The sequence below is a fragment of the Lygodium microphyllum genome, chromosome 8 (genome assembly GCF_053477565.2).
Source record: "Lygodium microphyllum isolate KBCC chromosome 8, Lygodium_microphyllum_v1.1.10, whole genome shotgun sequence".
Taxonomy (NCBI): Eukaryota; Viridiplantae; Streptophyta; class Polypodiopsida; order Schizaeales; family Lygodiaceae; genus Lygodium; species Lygodium microphyllum.
Window position 1 is genome coordinate 135132371 of NC_141142.1, and position 17051 is coordinate 135149421.

The 17051-nt window shown below is 38.8% G+C and overlaps 1 protein-coding gene across 1 annotated transcript; it reads right to left on the bottom strand.

Annotated features, from left to right (window-relative positions):
* Window positions 1-10046: 10046 nt before the first annotated feature.
* LOC148032897 (uncharacterized) lies at window positions 10047-11176 on the bottom strand. The gene is made up of 2 exons (XM_087684205.1): window positions 11051-11176; window positions 10047-10915 (listed from the first exon to the last, which is right to left on the bottom strand). Exons 1-2 carry the CDS (start codon window positions 11062-11064, stop codon window positions 10222-10224), a joined length of 708 nt encoding a protein of 235 aa, XP_087540331.1. The 5' UTR covers window positions 11065-11176; the 3' UTR covers window positions 10047-10221.
* Window positions 11177-17051: the final 5875 nt, after the last annotated feature.

Sequence of the window (17051 nt, forward strand, 5' to 3'; positions counted from 1 at the left end):
AATTTGCTGCGAGGTGTCCAGGCTGGTGACATTTATAGCATACTATTGGCTTGGCTTTGGTTACATTATTTGCAATGGCGGGAAGTCTAGGTACATTTGGATTTGGCTGTGGAATAGGCTTAGGATTTGGATTGACATTGGATGGTAATGCAGGTGGTTTAGCCCAATTCTCACTACAAGGGAATGGGGCAATAGCGACGCCGATTAGCGACGGCGGATATCGGCGTCGTTATAGGCGTCGCTATTGGCGTCGCTATTTGCATCGCAAATAGCGATGCATATAGCGACGGCAATTGCGACGCCGCAGGGAAAAAAAGTGCGGCCGAAACCAGAGCGCCGTTTTCATTTTGTTTTCTTCGCCTTTTGAGAGCGAGAGCGAGGGAGAGAGCCAAGGCTTTGTGAGAGAAGAGGAGGAAGAGACTTGCTGCCGCCGCCGCCGCCGCCGCCGCCGCCACCGTCGTTGTTCACGAAGGAGAGGAGGAGCCCTCGTTGCAAAGAGAAGCCGCCCACGCTCGCCATATCTCATTGGTGAGTCTCCCTCTCTCTTTCTTTTACTTGTTGAAGGTTTAAATCGTTCTCTTTTGTTTGTTTAGGAGAGGAAATGAAAGAGAAGGAGAGGGAGAGGGAGAGAGAGGGAGAGAAAGAGAGGGAGAGGGAGAGAAAGAGAGGGAGAGTGCATTCTCTCTCTCTCTCTCCCTTTTGCTTGTTTAATGTTTAAATTACTTTCTTCTTTGCTTGTTTAGGAGAGGAAACGAGAGAGTAAGAGAGAAAGAGAAAGAGAGGGAGAGGGAGAGGGAGAGGAAGAGGGAGAGGGAAAGAAAGAGAAAGAGAAACAGAGGGAGAGGGAGAGGGAGGGGGAGGAAATAGGAGAGGGAGAGAAAGAGAAAGAGAGGGAGAAGGAGGGAGAGTGCATTCTCTCTCTCCCTCCCTCTCCCTTTTGCTTGTTTAATGTTTGAATCACTTTTTTTTTTTTGCTTGTTTAGGAGAGGAAATGAGAGAGAAAGGGAGAGGAAGGGGAAGGAAATGAGATAGGGATAGAAAGAGAAAGACAGGGAGAGTGCATTGTATCTCTCCCTCTCCCTTTTGCTTGGAGGATGTTTAAATCACTTTATTTTTTGCTTGTTTAGGAAATGAGAGAGAAAGAGAGATAGAGAGGGAGAGGGAGAAAAAGAGAAAGAGAGGGAGAAGGAGAGGGAGAGGGAGGGGGAGGGGAAGGAAATGAGAGAGGGAGAGAAAGAGGGAGGGGGAGGGAGAGGGAGCGAGGGAGAGGGAGAGGGAGAAAGAGGGAGGGAGAGGGAGAGGGAGGGGGAGGGAGGAAATGAGAGAGGGAGAGAAAGAGAACGAGAGGGAGAGGGAGAGGGTGAGAGAAAGAGAGGAAGAGAGGGAGAGGGAGAGGAAGAGAGGGAGAGGGAAGGGAAGGAAATTTAAGATAATATACGTATTGATAATGGTATGCAATGTGCTTTGCATACAGCCACGTACTTCATCAAAATGAACCCAAAATTATTGTTATAGAAGAAGAAACCCTTAAATTGAGTATAGGATAATTTCTCTCAGGTCTTATGACTATGAGTAGAATTGATTGAAATAAATTTTATTACTATAGTTATAAAATTTCATAGATGGCGCGCATTAATTTTAAAATGGATTACTTATACTCAAAGCCGAGATATAACAAAAAATTATCTACCGGGACAATGATATCGTTGAGCATGATACAAGGCCGAGATATAACATCGGAAAATCTCTCGACTACTATATACAATGCAAGGTTTATGGTCAACTTGCAACTTGACGTACATCTCCATAAAGCTATCCATTTAAGCCTCGTTTGCTGTAATGTAGATAAGATGGCAAACGAAGAAGGTCCTATTGTTCAAGACCGCAAGTCGTATCTTAATCAGCGTGTCCCATGTCCTTGCTCTCAATGCAAGTTGGCAATTAGACGAAAACGCCGATTGTCTATAGAACACGTACGACGATTTGGCGAGTTTCAATCTGAGATCATTGATCAGGCGATTGTAGACTTTCAGCAAACGGTAATTTGAAGTTAGCATTTTTTATGCATTGTACTCTCAAGCTAATTGAAAACCATACACAATAAGATTGGGTCTTGTTGGCAAATTTTGTATCCAGGGGGGTGATGTCTCGACCCAAGGGGGAGTGCACCCTTTGCAGCCAATTAGAAGAGTTCGTGGACGTGCGATGGATGGATTGCAGGAGCCAATCGACCACTCGCAAGGCCCATCTATACCGTCAATGCCAGAGGAGACAGACAACCTTCCCGACTTGCCTACAATCTTGGAGCCTGAGATGGAGGCAATGATCGATGCATTGATTCCCATGGATGTTGAGACATCTGACCCGCTTAGAGAGGAAGCATCCATACCATTATATGATGGGTGCCGAGTATCTCGGTTGAAGACATTGCTTGCACTCTTAAGTGTGCAAGCAAAATACGGTTGGAGCGATACGAGTGTGACTGAGTTATTCAGGTACCTTGCACACAGACTTCATTGTTTTTTTTTAAACAGTATTATTGCAAACATGGATGGATTTTTCAAGGTGTTTTATGATTTTTTCAGGTTATTGAAATATCATATATTGCCACCTGCAAACACCATGCCTGAGTCTCGTGATGATGCACACATGTTTTACGGAAGCTTGGCATGGACTACAATAACATCCATGCATGTATCAACGACTGCATATTGTTTCGAGATGAATACGAGACTATGGAGACATGCCCAAAGTGTGGTGCTCACAGGTATCGACAGGACTTGCAAGGGCAGACCATCCCTCAAAAAGTCCTCAGACACTTTCCGCTCATCCCCCGCATAAACCACATGTTTCGCACGTCTGCCATGGCAAGCTTGACAACGTGGCATGTGCAGAATAGGTCCACGGATGGAGTGCAACGAATATCAGCAGATTCGCGCGCATGGAGCCACATTGACTCTACCTTCCCAGGCTTTGCGCGAGAGCCAAGGAATCTTCGGCTCGGTCTCGCCATGGATGGTGTGAACCCATTCTGTCTGCGCTCGACTTCTTACAGTGTGTGGCCTATAGTGCTTGTCAACTACAACATTCCTCCATGGCTTTCTACGAAGAAAGGACATCTCATCCTTAGCTTGCTCGTCCCCGGCCGCTACAAAGTAAAAAATATGGACGTGTATCTTCGTCCATTAGTCGATGAGCTTAAGATTTTGTGGGAGGAGGGGGTCACGGTGCAAGATATGAGCAGGCGCGATGGTCGGCGGTCAGCCAACATTCAAGCCATTCTCATGTGGACGATGCATGACTTTTCGGGATTGGGAGAGTGCTCAGGTGAGCAGACCTTTGTTCTCGCCGGTAATATCTATATTTTATTTCATTCAATCAAGTATTCACTAGGTCATGGATCGCCTTGCAGGTCTCGTTACCTCAGGTTATCATGCATGTCCATTGTGTGGGCCACAGTTAGACTCCCGAAGGTCATGAACCATGAAGAAGATGGTATATCAAGGACACATCGCTTTCTTGCCGGAGGATCATGAACTTAGGGAAGGTTTTCTTGGACGACCTCCAGCACGTATGAATGCTGCAAGCTGGTACGAGCTGAAAATGGTAAACCCGGATTCACATCCAAATGGAATGCGATGGTTCTCAGTTTTCTACGAGTTGCCATATTGGACCCACTTACAGGTCAACCACTTGTTGGATCCCATGCATATTTTCAAAAATGTGAGCAGCTTGCTATGGGACCACATCACAGGAAAGAGAGACACTATAGGGTCACGAATGGATTTAAAGGAGGTAGGTAAGATGGAGGCGCTTTGGCCGCAGTCGAGTGCTGAAGGGGGAGTGCAGCTTCCTCGCGCTCCCTGGGTTTTGTCTACCAAAGAAGAGCGCATTGTGAAGCAAGTAATCAAGTCTATCTGCACTCCGACGGGTATGATGCATTCTCTCAGGTCTGCATTTTCTAAAGATGACCAGATTTCTGGGCTAAAATCCCATGATTGGCATAAGATATGTCAGGTTTGTGAACAGAATGGATTTTAATTAGCGTGGACATTTTGAAATTTGAAAAGTGACCATTATTCTTAATGCTTTCTCATTTGTGGCAGTTTGTCCTACCGATCACGATCGCGGGATGCCTAACTCCAGAAATTCGCGGGGCCATTTACAAGCTGTCGACTTTGTTCTTTTCCCTAGTTCTACAGCTAGTTTTTGGATTAATATCAACTTCCTCTTTTTTTTTTTGTATATCCTTCTCTTTTGTCTTATGATTTTTTGTCCCTACCTAGAAGCCAATACATGTGATTCTCAAAAAAAAAATCTATACTAATGAGACAATTTCATGCATGATCAATGCTTATCTGCACATGAATTATGCTACAAAACAATAGTGTATATGCAAAACTACATGCAAACTATGTTGTAAACCAACAATGTGCATGCTCAATTATTGCACATGAATTAGTATTATACTAATGAGAAGCACTTAAGCATGGTTTTGAATAGCAAAAACATTAAAAAATAAATTTACATAAACTAGAAATTTTTGAGTCATTGGATAGAATTCGATTGTGGTATCTTTTGAGAAGAGGGTTCTACCTATACTAGGAAGACCCCCCACACCGTTTATACAAACACCCCCCCTTTGATACAAGCTCTAATATCTTACAACATCGTTAAATCAATTGATGAGCTAGAATGTGTTTAAAGGATCAATCTAATTGATAGTTGATATAGATGATAGTATGCCTAAGACACCATGAATATATTTGCATAGGTATTTCTATTGTATTTCTAGTGTATATTATGGATGCATATTTGTAATATCAAAACTTTGCAAATCTTATTACGTTCCTATTTAGATCCATGTGTAAAATATCATTTAGAAAGGTATTGAAGAGGTCATTCATACAATAGCTTAATAACATGTTCAACACAGCATTCATATTTGCTAACATAAACAACCTCCTTTATGCAAGCATAGAGCAGTACAAATTAGGAACCCTAAACAATGAATAAAACCATCGATCTAAATCATTAAGAAAAGCAAACAACAAAAAAAAATGTATGCAAACCATAGATTTTGCTTAAAGAGTTGGTAGTGAAGATAACTATAGACACTTTGAGAAGAGATGTCTCTCCAAGCCTTGGGTATGTGCTCTAACACCTAAAGCAACACCTTGGATTGGATATTTCTCCTTACATGTCCCTTGCCCTCCCCTCTACATGGTTACTTATAGTTTACGCGTTCTTTTGTTGGATTTTTAGAATGGCTAAACTAGGCATAGCGATTTGAAAAGCTTAACAACATGTTTGACAAATCATTTATATTTGCTAACACATACAATCTCTTTTATATAAGTAGAGACAAGTGCAAATTAAGAATTATAAACAATGAGTAGCACCATGAATCATAATCATTCAGAAAAATAAACAAGTTGCATACAACCAAAACAACTATATGCAAACCATAGATTCTCAAGGCATTGGAGGTGAAGTGAACCTTGAATTCTTTGAGAGGAGGTGTCTCTCCTATCCTTCAATATATATGCTCTAACATCTAGCAACACCTTGGATTGGCTCTCTCTCTTTCCTTGTCCCTGTCCCTCTCCATCTCCAAGTGCCTATTTACTTTGTGTTTGCAAAATTTTTTTTGGATTTTGGAAATGCCTAATTTTGGCATGGAAGTGTTTTAAATGATTGTAGGTCATGTATACAATTAGCTTAACAACATGTTTAATGGAGAGTTTATATTTGTTAACACATACAATCTCCTTTACACAAGCATAGAGTAGTGCAAATTAAGAACCCTAACCAATGAATAGCACCATGGATCCAAATAATTTAAAAAAACAAACAAGTTGCATACAACCAAAATAAATGTATGCAAACCAAAGATTCTCAAGGCATTGGAAGGGAAGCAAACCTTGTATACTTTGAAAAGAGGTGTCTCTCTAGGCCTTGAGTATGTGCTCTAAGATCTTCTGGCACCTTGGATTGGCTCTCTCTCTTTTCCTCTCCCTCTCCCTCTCCCTCTCCCTCTTCCTCTCCCTATGCAGGTTTACTTTCTATCTAAACTTTATTTTGTTGGTTTTTCAGAATGCCTAATTTTGACATGGTGGTGTTTTAAATTACTACAGATGTAAAATCCTATGAAGGAAGGTGTTAGATCTCCTATTTCAAATCCATGTGTGATGATGTGTTTACAGGGACAAATTTTGTTTTAATTATTCTATGAGTGTAAATAGTGCAATGAGACTACAACAAAAAGAAAGTGAAGATGCGTAGGCCATATGCAAATCTACAACTGCATCTAAACTACCCTGTAAAATAGCATATAATCACTTATCATGCCAAGCAAGCCTTACACTAATATAAATGTAGTTTTACACACATTTTAGAAGTTGTATTCTAACACTTGTTTAAACACAACTGCAAACATAAACATTGTTAAATTTAGGAACAACTAATTGAGAATTATAAAGTTTATTTTTGTCACACTTAATTAATTTTGTTAGTTTCATCTTAAAACTCATAGACAAAGACAATGTTAAATCAAACAAAGAAAACTAATTCGTATTGCCCAATTCAAATACAAAATAAAGCAATGTCAATCAGTACTTTAAACTCAAACTAAATGAAAATAACTACAAGATTTCAAAATTGTTCAAATTCTAGTAAAACTAATACACTAATGATTTACATTCATTTTTCTCTTTATATGAGACCCTAATCAATGATACCTACTCTTGGATAGTTCTCCCCTAACTAGGAAGTTTAGCATGATATTTTCTAGGTATAGAGCACAATGTAAATTCCCTAACAAATGTATCACCACCATGTATGGCATCAATCAATGTGCATGAGATTGAGGGACATATGACTTAAGAACTTATGTATCATGTGTATATTTATTTGTTTGAGATTTGGAGCCTCATTGTGAGTATGGAAAATCGATGCTCCTATCAACATTGCTTATAAACATGCTCTATAAATACACGTATTACTAGAAATTACTACCTTAGATTGAAGCTTATCATTGGTCCTCTAATTAGATTGGGTCAATGTGCAATTAAATGTGTTGTAGCTTGATGTTGTCTCAAGCTCAATCGAATATGTTGTAACTTGATATTCTGTCAAGTTTATTCAGATCAAATGTGTTCTAGCCTATGTTTTCTCGAGCTCAATCAATAATTATTAGCCAATAAACTTAGTAATCTTGATTGACTTTAGCCAATCTAAAGTTTAGAACTCCAATTTTACATTGAATCCTAAAGCCTAGATCCTAAATAGTGCAAGTGTTGAGGACTTAGGATAAACCTAAGAACTCATGTAGCATTGTCTATATTTGTATGTTTGAGATTTGGGTGCTTACTCAACTTATGGAAAATTGACCCTTCTATCAGAGTAGCACTTATGAATGTGATTCGAAAGTGTAGATAGCACCAAATTACAAGTAGCTATTGAAGAGTTCTAAATATCAATTCTGTCACACTTATTTAGTTTTAATAGCCTAAATTCAAAACTCATAAAGATGGAGATAATGTTCAAGTAAACGGGGTGAACTTCATACTAGCTCATTGAATTACAAACTAAAACAATGTCAAGCACAACTTTGAGCTAAAACTAAATAAAAACAATTATGAGATTTTAAAAACATTCAAATTCTAGAAAAATTTACAAGATAACCATTTAAATTAAAGGTTTATTCTATATACAACCTCAATCAATGATACATACTCTTAGATTATTCTCCCCTAAGTAGAAATTTTAGCATGATATTTTCTTGGGCATAGCACAATGTAACTTCTCAAACAAATATGCCACTACCATGCATGCCATCAATCCAACATGCATATGATGGAGTATTGAAGGAATATGACCTAAGAACTGATGTAGCATCTCTATATTTGTGTGTTTGAGATCTGGGTCCTCACTAAGCATATGGACAATTGACCCTTCTATCAATAGCATTCATAAACATACTTCAATAGTTTAAAGTGATATTGGAAGAGTAATAACTTAATTCTAACAATGCTACTTTTTCTTTTTTGTTGCAACACTCCATTACAAATTGTGATACCGTAGGCTTGGAGATACAATATGATAAAGGACATGGTTTGACTATACTTATCAAAAATCTATATGAACATAGGGGTATGTAAGTAATGCCTCTTTCATGTCATCTATTTTTAATTTTTGTGATGCATCCAAAAACACTTTTTAGAATGTAGAAAAAGGCAAGAGCATTTAAAAAGATACCTTGGGAAAGGTATTAAATAAATGTGTTGAGATAGAAGAAGAGTGCCCACATGGGATATTTCATAATGAATCAGCCAACATAGGGTTTACATATTTTTTGCATTAAAAAGGATGCCATATACACCATTACAAATACACCATTTTAGCATGAACAATTGTTTTTTTAATTATCATCTTTTTTTTGCAATTGACCTTATTATTTTTTTTTAAAATTAGGTTTATTTGTATTATTTTCAAGTTTCTTGCAGATCGGAGATTATTATAGTTGCATGCATTGTAGGGGGGTGCCATTTTACTTGAATTTTCTATAATAGCTAGAAAGCAAATATAGACGAATGTAATAAGGAGCAAAGAAATGTTATTATATGATGTATGATGCATGCATCATCATGAGGAGATCCAAATCTTTCTCACAACTTACACTTCTCAAGGTACGAGCTCTATGTGCAGCATCGAGGTATGCACGATAGGGATGCCTCATATCAAGATTTATTTGGTACTTATACTTCATAATCAAATCCAAGATTTGGTAGCTTAAAATTCTTTCATTTTTGCATGCGAGCCAAACTTTGGCTTCTAAATGTCTATGCAAACTCATTTCACATTGTAATGCAAACAATAATTATTTAAATTTTAAAATTATTTTCCTTTCACATTTTGCCATATCAAGTTATATTTTGGGTGTTACTATTCATTTTATTCATATAAACAAAGCCCAAGAAAGCACATAAGGAGGGGCAAAAAAAAGGGAAGTTTGTTGCAAGCTATAGCTCTAAGAATAGTTCTGCAATTAGTAGCTCAATGGTTTTTTGCTTGTGATGAAGCACATTTATAGCCACTTAAGAATGTACATGAAAAATGCGGGCGAAGAGTGTATATATTGACATTTAAAGAACTCTGCAAATTGCAGAAGGTTTTTTGTTTAAAAACATGATTAAAGTGACACCTGTTCTTTCGTATATATACACATGAGGGGACATGATTTCTTGACATGAGAGGGTGCACGACGTTAGATGTGCCAATAACTTTTTTCTTTAGTTGAGAAAATATGTTTGTGAGGCCATCTACAAGCCTAATTCGTTGTAGTATAAACGTGAGTTTTAACACCCCCACTTAAGTGTGTTTGCCTTTCTCATCTCTGCTTTCATTGTCTTATGGTGTCCTCCCTCATGGAGCAAGTGTAAAGAGTCATGACATGTTTGAACTCGAGGATAATTCCATGATCTAGTCAAAGTTGTAAGAAACCCTGATGTTTTGGTAATACTAACGAGCCCCAATGTCCAATGCTTTGAAGAGGCCACAAAACTATTTCTACAACTTTCCATTACGGTTCATATTATGTTATTAGACTGGGGTCATGCGAACCTATGAGACCTTTTAGATGTCAAATAAATCAAGTCTGTGTGGTGTGACATGCATTTTTCTCCTACTTGCTTAACAACTTTATAATAAAGTTTACTTGGAAATGCAAGTAGATACGTATGGAAGCACTCTTATTTGGCATGCGAGCATTATGTGTGGCCATTTATTTTCTCTATAGAATGCTAGTATCGATCAACGGTGGTGGGTAAGGGGAATTCGGCCCTCACATATGCCAATTATAGTGCAAGGAATACAATAGTGCAATAATGCTCGAAGGAAGGTTTGAGTGACGAGTGTGATTGCTTTCGTGAATAATTAATTAAGAGATGCATCCATGCGCGACGGGAGCTCGAAAACACCGGCAGCAACATTAAGCTGGTATCTATGCAAATCCAACTTTACTCGCTTATATTTATTTATTGACGGGATGCAACCGCACTCAAGAAGCTGCGCCGAGCTGAGCTAATTATAACCTCATGGGGTGAAATCGCTGCCAAGCACGTCGAGGGGGAAGCTGCGGGAAGGAAGGAAGCGCAGAGAGAACTACTACTGTCAGTAACAGCAGTAGTTGGAGTAGTAACAGCATGCAGCAGCAACCAGCTAGGCCAGCACGGACTTGATACCCGCCTGGCGGCGCTGCGATTGAATGGAGGTGTTGCTGCTGCGTACCAGAACGAAGGGGAGGTGATCCTCGCTAGACAGCTTGAAGTAGATGACATCTTCCTCCGAGTAGGCGGCCAAGCCAGTGGAGTTGAGGTAGACGAGGATGTCGTAGGCTTCGCAGATTGCCCCCAGAACGAGAGGGCAGGGCAGAGCCACATCCTGGCGCTGAGAAAACTGGAATCTGTCGCTGGGCGACTGATCCGTTTCCACCAGGAAGTACTCGCCTTCTCCTTCTTGTCTCCAGGCCAGAGCCCTACCGGTGTCCGCATTCTCGATCAGCACATCGTCCTCCTGCGATACGAACTGCCGGACCTCACGGCTAATGTGGTTGAACCTATACTTTGCGCCTTCGTCGGACAAGCGCACATAGTAGGTGGAGTTGCTCTCATCCCACTCGGGAGCCAAATAGCTGCCGGCTCCCTCAGAGCCCACCGACATGAACTCGTACAGCTCTTCGCCGTAATACAAGGCGGGCGAGGTGCACATGCTCCAGTAGGGGTAGACCAAGGGAAGTTCCGGGCATGAAACCCGATGGGGTGCTGCTTCAGCCGATCCCGCGGTGGTGGTTGCTAGCATGCAAAGCTGCAGCATCGCGACCATGAGCATGAGCATCGCCTTTGTCTTGCAGTTGCTGCTTGAATATCACAACCAAAAAGGGATCAGGGGAAGAAAGCCAGAAAAAAGAAGAGACTAAGCGGATCAATGTTTAGCATATATCTTATACCCTTCTCTCCCACAAATTTAAAACGCACGCACTGCACGATACCTAGCAGAAGCCATGGCTCGTAAAATTACGAAGACGTGCCGGAGATATGGATTGCTGCATTGAGCGAGTCGAGAGGGCGATGCGCTGCCGTTTTAAAGGGAGAGAGAGAGAGAGAGAGAGAGAGAGGGGGGCAGGGGGCATCATGGTGTCAAGAGATAGGCATCACATGCATGATGGACGGACCAGCAGCACGGAATCACATGCATGTAGTTGACATTGGTGACCTTTTTGTTGGAATCATAGCCTGGGGGCTGTAGAGCATCAAGGAGAGGAGCCATGTGAGGAACCGTGAAAAAAGAACAGCAGTACGATAGACAAGAAGAGAGAATGATCTATGTGCGGAGGAAAATTATTGACTTGATTCATTTATCATTGGGCGATACATTCATTATTTGTAACTGGATGTTTGCATGATTTGAACAGACAAGTGGCTATTCATGTCTCGATGGATTTTGGATCCATTCACACCAACACCCCCCCTTGGATCGAAAATCCATCAAAGGGGATGAGGTATTTTATTACATTGGTGTTCCTACTACAAGTGCATGATGTAGTGCCTATATGGTATGAGATTGTGCTCTCTTTTTTTTTTTTGTCAAGGAGACAATTGTGCACTAGAAAGAAAAGAAGTCTATAGCTTTATAGATCAGCTTATAGACCTTACATTGTTTATCCAGGCTCAAATGGAAATTGATTCATGAAAAAAATACAAAGTGAAATTTTTTTCTTGACTTTTGCTTCCACTTGTGGTTCATGACTTGCGATGTTGACATTCCAAGATTTTTTAATGAAATTCTTCACTTTGACTTGTCCTAATTGAGCTCCATCCATTTCCCCCCTCAAGTTGAAGGGAAGAATTTTCATGATATCGATAATGAAGAGTATCTGTCCATCAGTGAAAATAAGAAGCATGGCAAGATATTGAATAATTGTTGAAATAGGATCATTCTGTTGTTGCTGCTCCCTTTGCACTAAACTTAGAAAAGCCTTGAGATCCGCACGATCAGAATCCAAAGAAAGAACATAATTTGAAATCATGACCTCATAAGAACCAACTAAATCCATGTGATGATGTCCCAATGCATGCCAAATTGGTTGTGTCACACTTGCCCAGGACGTTTGCAATAAGGGAATAGAACTTTGTGACTTTGCTGTCTTTAGAGAGGCAATTGAACTGTTGGAAAAGGGGCTTGAACCCTTTAAAGTTGTTGTCTTTGTAGAGAGGATTGAGCCCGCCAAAATGATTGTCTTTGTTAAGGGGATTGAACCCTCAAAAATGATTGTCTTTGTTGAGGGGATTGAACCCTCTAAAATTTTCCAACTAAGAGGAGCGACCTCTTGTATTGCTGCAGGAATGACTACTTCTGCAGGCTTTGATATTGGAGAACCACCATGACGGAAACCATAAAGGCCATCGTCTTGATTGAGAGATTCCCAGAAATTTTTGCATGCTATAGGAAATACTTCGTCTGCAGGCTTTTGAAGCATGCTTGAAATATTAGTGTTGATGGCAGGAATTACATGACTCACCATTACCTCTTTCTGTTGAGTAATGAACAGCGCTCCCCTCCAAACATCATGGTAAACAACAATAGCAGCAACAGGTGGGAAATTGGTATGAACATTGCATGGAGAATCTTGATCAGAGGCACGCATGGCCTTAAAAGTATATTGTCCTTCCACATGATGGGCTGTTGGAATATGATCCTGGTTTTCAGCAGAATGAAGCGGCTGGGAAGTAATTGTGCCATTAGCATCAACAACATGATCAGAAATATTTGCAAGATCATGAGTAGCAAGATTTTCATGGGAATAATCAATGTCTCCATCCGCAAAGTGAGTCACTGCATCACGATCATTGTGAGAATTAGAGGCATGGACAACACCAATAAAAGTAGCACCATCAGCAGCAACAGGGTCGCCATCATCATGAATCGTTGAGGTCCTGTCTCGAAAATTGATCACTCCCAAAGAAAAGAGAAAAGTGGAAATTATGGCATCATCCTCATCGCAGGCAGCAGGACCGCCCTGCTCTGATACCATGTTGGAATCATAGCCTGGGGGCTGTAGAGCATCAAGGAGAGGAGCCATGTGAGGAACCGTGAAAAAAGAACAGCAGTACGATAGACAAGAAGAGAGAATGATCTATGTGCGGAGGAAAATTATTGACTTGATTCATTTATCATTGGGCGATACATTCATTATTTGTAACTGGATGTTTGCATGATTTGAACAGACAAGTGGCTATTCATGTCTCGATGAATTTTGGATCCATTCACACCAACACTTTTCAATCACAAGCTCAGCAAGGCTCACATCGATTCATGATGCGCTGCTTGTCCTGATATGAGCCTTGCTGAGCAAGTGATTGAAATCGCTGTACTACAACGTTCAAGGCGCCTCTCTCTCTCTCTCTCTCTCTCTGTGGGGAAAATATTTCAAAGTTTTGATCTTGCTAATGCTGATGCGAATGTCATATTCTGTGTGTTTGTTCTATGAAGAGATAGAGCTTGCTAACTCCAAAGGACCAGCCCATCCGCTTTATCCCCTTTGTCTTTGATGATGGCGTTTGCAAGACCGTAATTGAGCCTGCACGACCTCTCCTGCTTGAAGACATGTGACCTGCAAAACATGTCATACAAAGTTCTGACGTACCTTCATACTTTTCAAGTCACTTTTCACTTTCTCTCTAGTGCACCCATGCACATTAGTGCTTTTGCAAAGAATGGATTTTCCAAAGACCTAGCCAATGGACTACCCATCCACTCTAGTGCAGTTGCAAAGAATGACAGAGTTTTTGATTACCCCTGAAAAAAAGCTCATAATGTAAAGTAATGCAATGACTTTTTTCCTTTGTTTTTTGGGATATTGTGAAAGATGAACATTTAGAGGAAGGTTCCAATATAGTGAAAGTTGGGATATTGTGAAAGATGAATAGTTCGAGGAAGGTTCCAATATAGTGAAAGTTTGAGGCCCCTTTGACTTCATAGTGGTTAGTCAAGGCAATTAGAGAATGTATGGAGACATGGTAATCATCTGGATTATGAGGTAATTGGATATCTGATAAGAACTATAAAGTTGAGAGTCCATCCCACAAGATAAGGGCATTTGGCTTCCATATCCACTTTCATAAGTCCCCTAGTATGGCCAGCCACCACCAAAATTACTCAAATAGAAAAACACATTATTACACTTCATTATATCCTCAAATATGTTTCGATTGCTGAGTATGTTCAAGTTTAACTAGAGAAAATATTGAAATTTTTTAAGAAGAAAATCTAAAAGGCCTTCAAAACTTCTTTAGATCAAATTCTTAGCAGAGTTCTTATTTACTTGCTTTGTTTTATGTGTTCAACTTACTTTTCCTAACAGAAATGTTAATGACCTCATTGACCAAACTTTACCAAAAGTTTGTCTCTTTGAGGTGGCAAACGTATCACATCAAGTGATCATATATATTTTAATACAAATAATTCATGAATAAAAAATCTAAAACTTATTGTGTGATCCATAGTTTTTCCATGTGCCAACCATATAGCAAATGCCTTATTAGCACATGAACCCAAGCAACATGGTTATAAATTAGTGTTGTCACTCAACAAACTAGTGTGGGTCTGTTAAATAGTGAACTAAACCAAAAGCATTGACTCCTCTTAATAACAGTTAAAAATCTAAATGCTTTCAACACTTCTTTTCATTCCTTCCAACACAGGGAGTACTCAAAGAAATGAGTAGAAGAGATGAGCTACAATATATCATTATGCAAAGACAATATTCCAAAGGCTCTAGAATTTCAGCTTGTAATTTAATCATGATTTTAACTAGCATGATTGACTAATTACAACATATATACTCACATGCTTATATCATAGTAAACCAAAATTATCAAAATTAAAAGTACACATAAGTTTAAAAAAAGTTTGTATTTGCTCTTTATAAGAATTTTTATAAGGATCCCATTATCCCAAGGATATGTGGAAAAGCACATTGCTTACATTGTTTTTTCTATTATCTAACTTGAAAAGAAATGGGTCAATGACTTTCCACATTGATTATAAAAGGATTATGACCATTCTACAAGAAATCCACATCTATGAGAGATGTATGTGTCTCATCTCAAGTATATTGATCCAAGTTGATCCACTCCCCTCGCAAAATTCACCATCTTCTATATCAAAAGCAAATGCATAGAGTTTGTCTAGCGATCAAATACCTATAATTAGAACAAAAAATATAGTAAGTAAAAGTGACTAACACAACAATTCATCTAAGCAATACCTATATCAATTAAATCAAAGCATATAAATCAGTTAAAAATATTTATGTAAGTGTAAGATCTCATTGGTTGACCATGTACTTGACCATCTCATCAAAATGTGTTCTTTTAACCTACCATAACCGCCCAATAGTTAACCCATCCAATTATAAAAATTATCTTATCATTATAATATTAAACATACTCAATTTCTAAAAAGGCCTTCAAAATGGCATGTACAAAGAAGGTGTTTATTAGTCCTAATTATTAAAAGAAAATTTAAACATGATACTTTTGACCATGTGACCAAAACTATGTCCCATATAAATGACACATGATAATTTAATTGAGATAATTTATACTCTATTCATAGTTTCTTCTAAGGACTAACCATTCTATTTTTGAACTAGTTATATCCCGTAGATATTTAAACTCATGAATTGTAACAAGCATTTTACCTTAATATTCCATATATACATCTCAAAAGATATATTGGAGGTGAAATCTTTATTGCAATATTTATTTTTGAGGCAAAACTCCTTTGCGAGCTGCAATGAATCTTTTTTGGGGTGTGCAATCTATTTTTGGCTCTCTTATCCTAATGTACATGCATAGACATACACTAGTGATACAATAAAAGATGTTATAAGAGATAAGAGATTTGACCATTTGGACAAATCTAATCAAAACTAAGATGACAAGATCATTACATAACACATATAAGAGTTTATTTGAAATAAGATCTAAAATAGACTCAAGTAAATTTTGCATAGCTAGCTCAAACTTTTCATTTTGATAAGTATTCTTACACACTAGATTACAATATCTCCTTTAAACAAATATACTTAAAAAGGATATAAATAAAATTTAATGAGCTCTTTAATACTATTTTTGGTGCGTAAATCGAATGCTCGATGCGTATATACCGAGCGCCGGAAGGTCCCCAAGAATAAAAGAACTGTACTTAAGCTCAAAAAGCAAGAAGATAAACTTGCACGACATGATAAAAAGAGACAAATTGGGTACAATCTCCCCCCATGCCTTGTGTGAGCACTTCACAAGGTATGTATTTATAAAGTTATTTCTCTCAAAGCTCAAAAATAGCCCAACTTTACAATAAGCGTGCTTTAGCTTTTGTGTTTGCTTTTGTCGAAATAAAGAATAAAGCACTTGGCCAGCCCAAAAGTCGGTCTATGCCCAAATACAATGTTCCATAATGAAATATTTAAACTGTGCACCCATGCGCATACAAAATAATAAATATTTATCATGCGCTTCAGAAAGTAAGCACACCTAAATAAATATTAGCACCATGCCTTAAATAATAAGACGTACAGCCATCAAAAATGAATATTTATTCTAAGTCATTTGAATACACGCTATCGCCTAGTGCTTCCCAATGCCACCACTGCCTACTCTACACATCAACTGAAGCATTCACAACCAAGAAAAGTGAATGCGTAGTACTCTTCAACTAGAAAATAAATAAACAGGTTGAAACTATGTCCTAACCTTAATTTAATACAAGTGTACTCTAAACTCATAAACGTCCATTAATTTAAATATGTATTTTGTGGAATCACCCACATGCACATTAAATTTACATGATACCTGAAAAGGACAAGCGTCCCCGTTAACTTCTCGCACAAGAAATCCACCTTGTGTAGGAGCCATGGCAAATAAATATAGTTTTACGAAATCCACTGCAAAACCTCACAGAATCCACCATGGAATATGCCTTCTGAC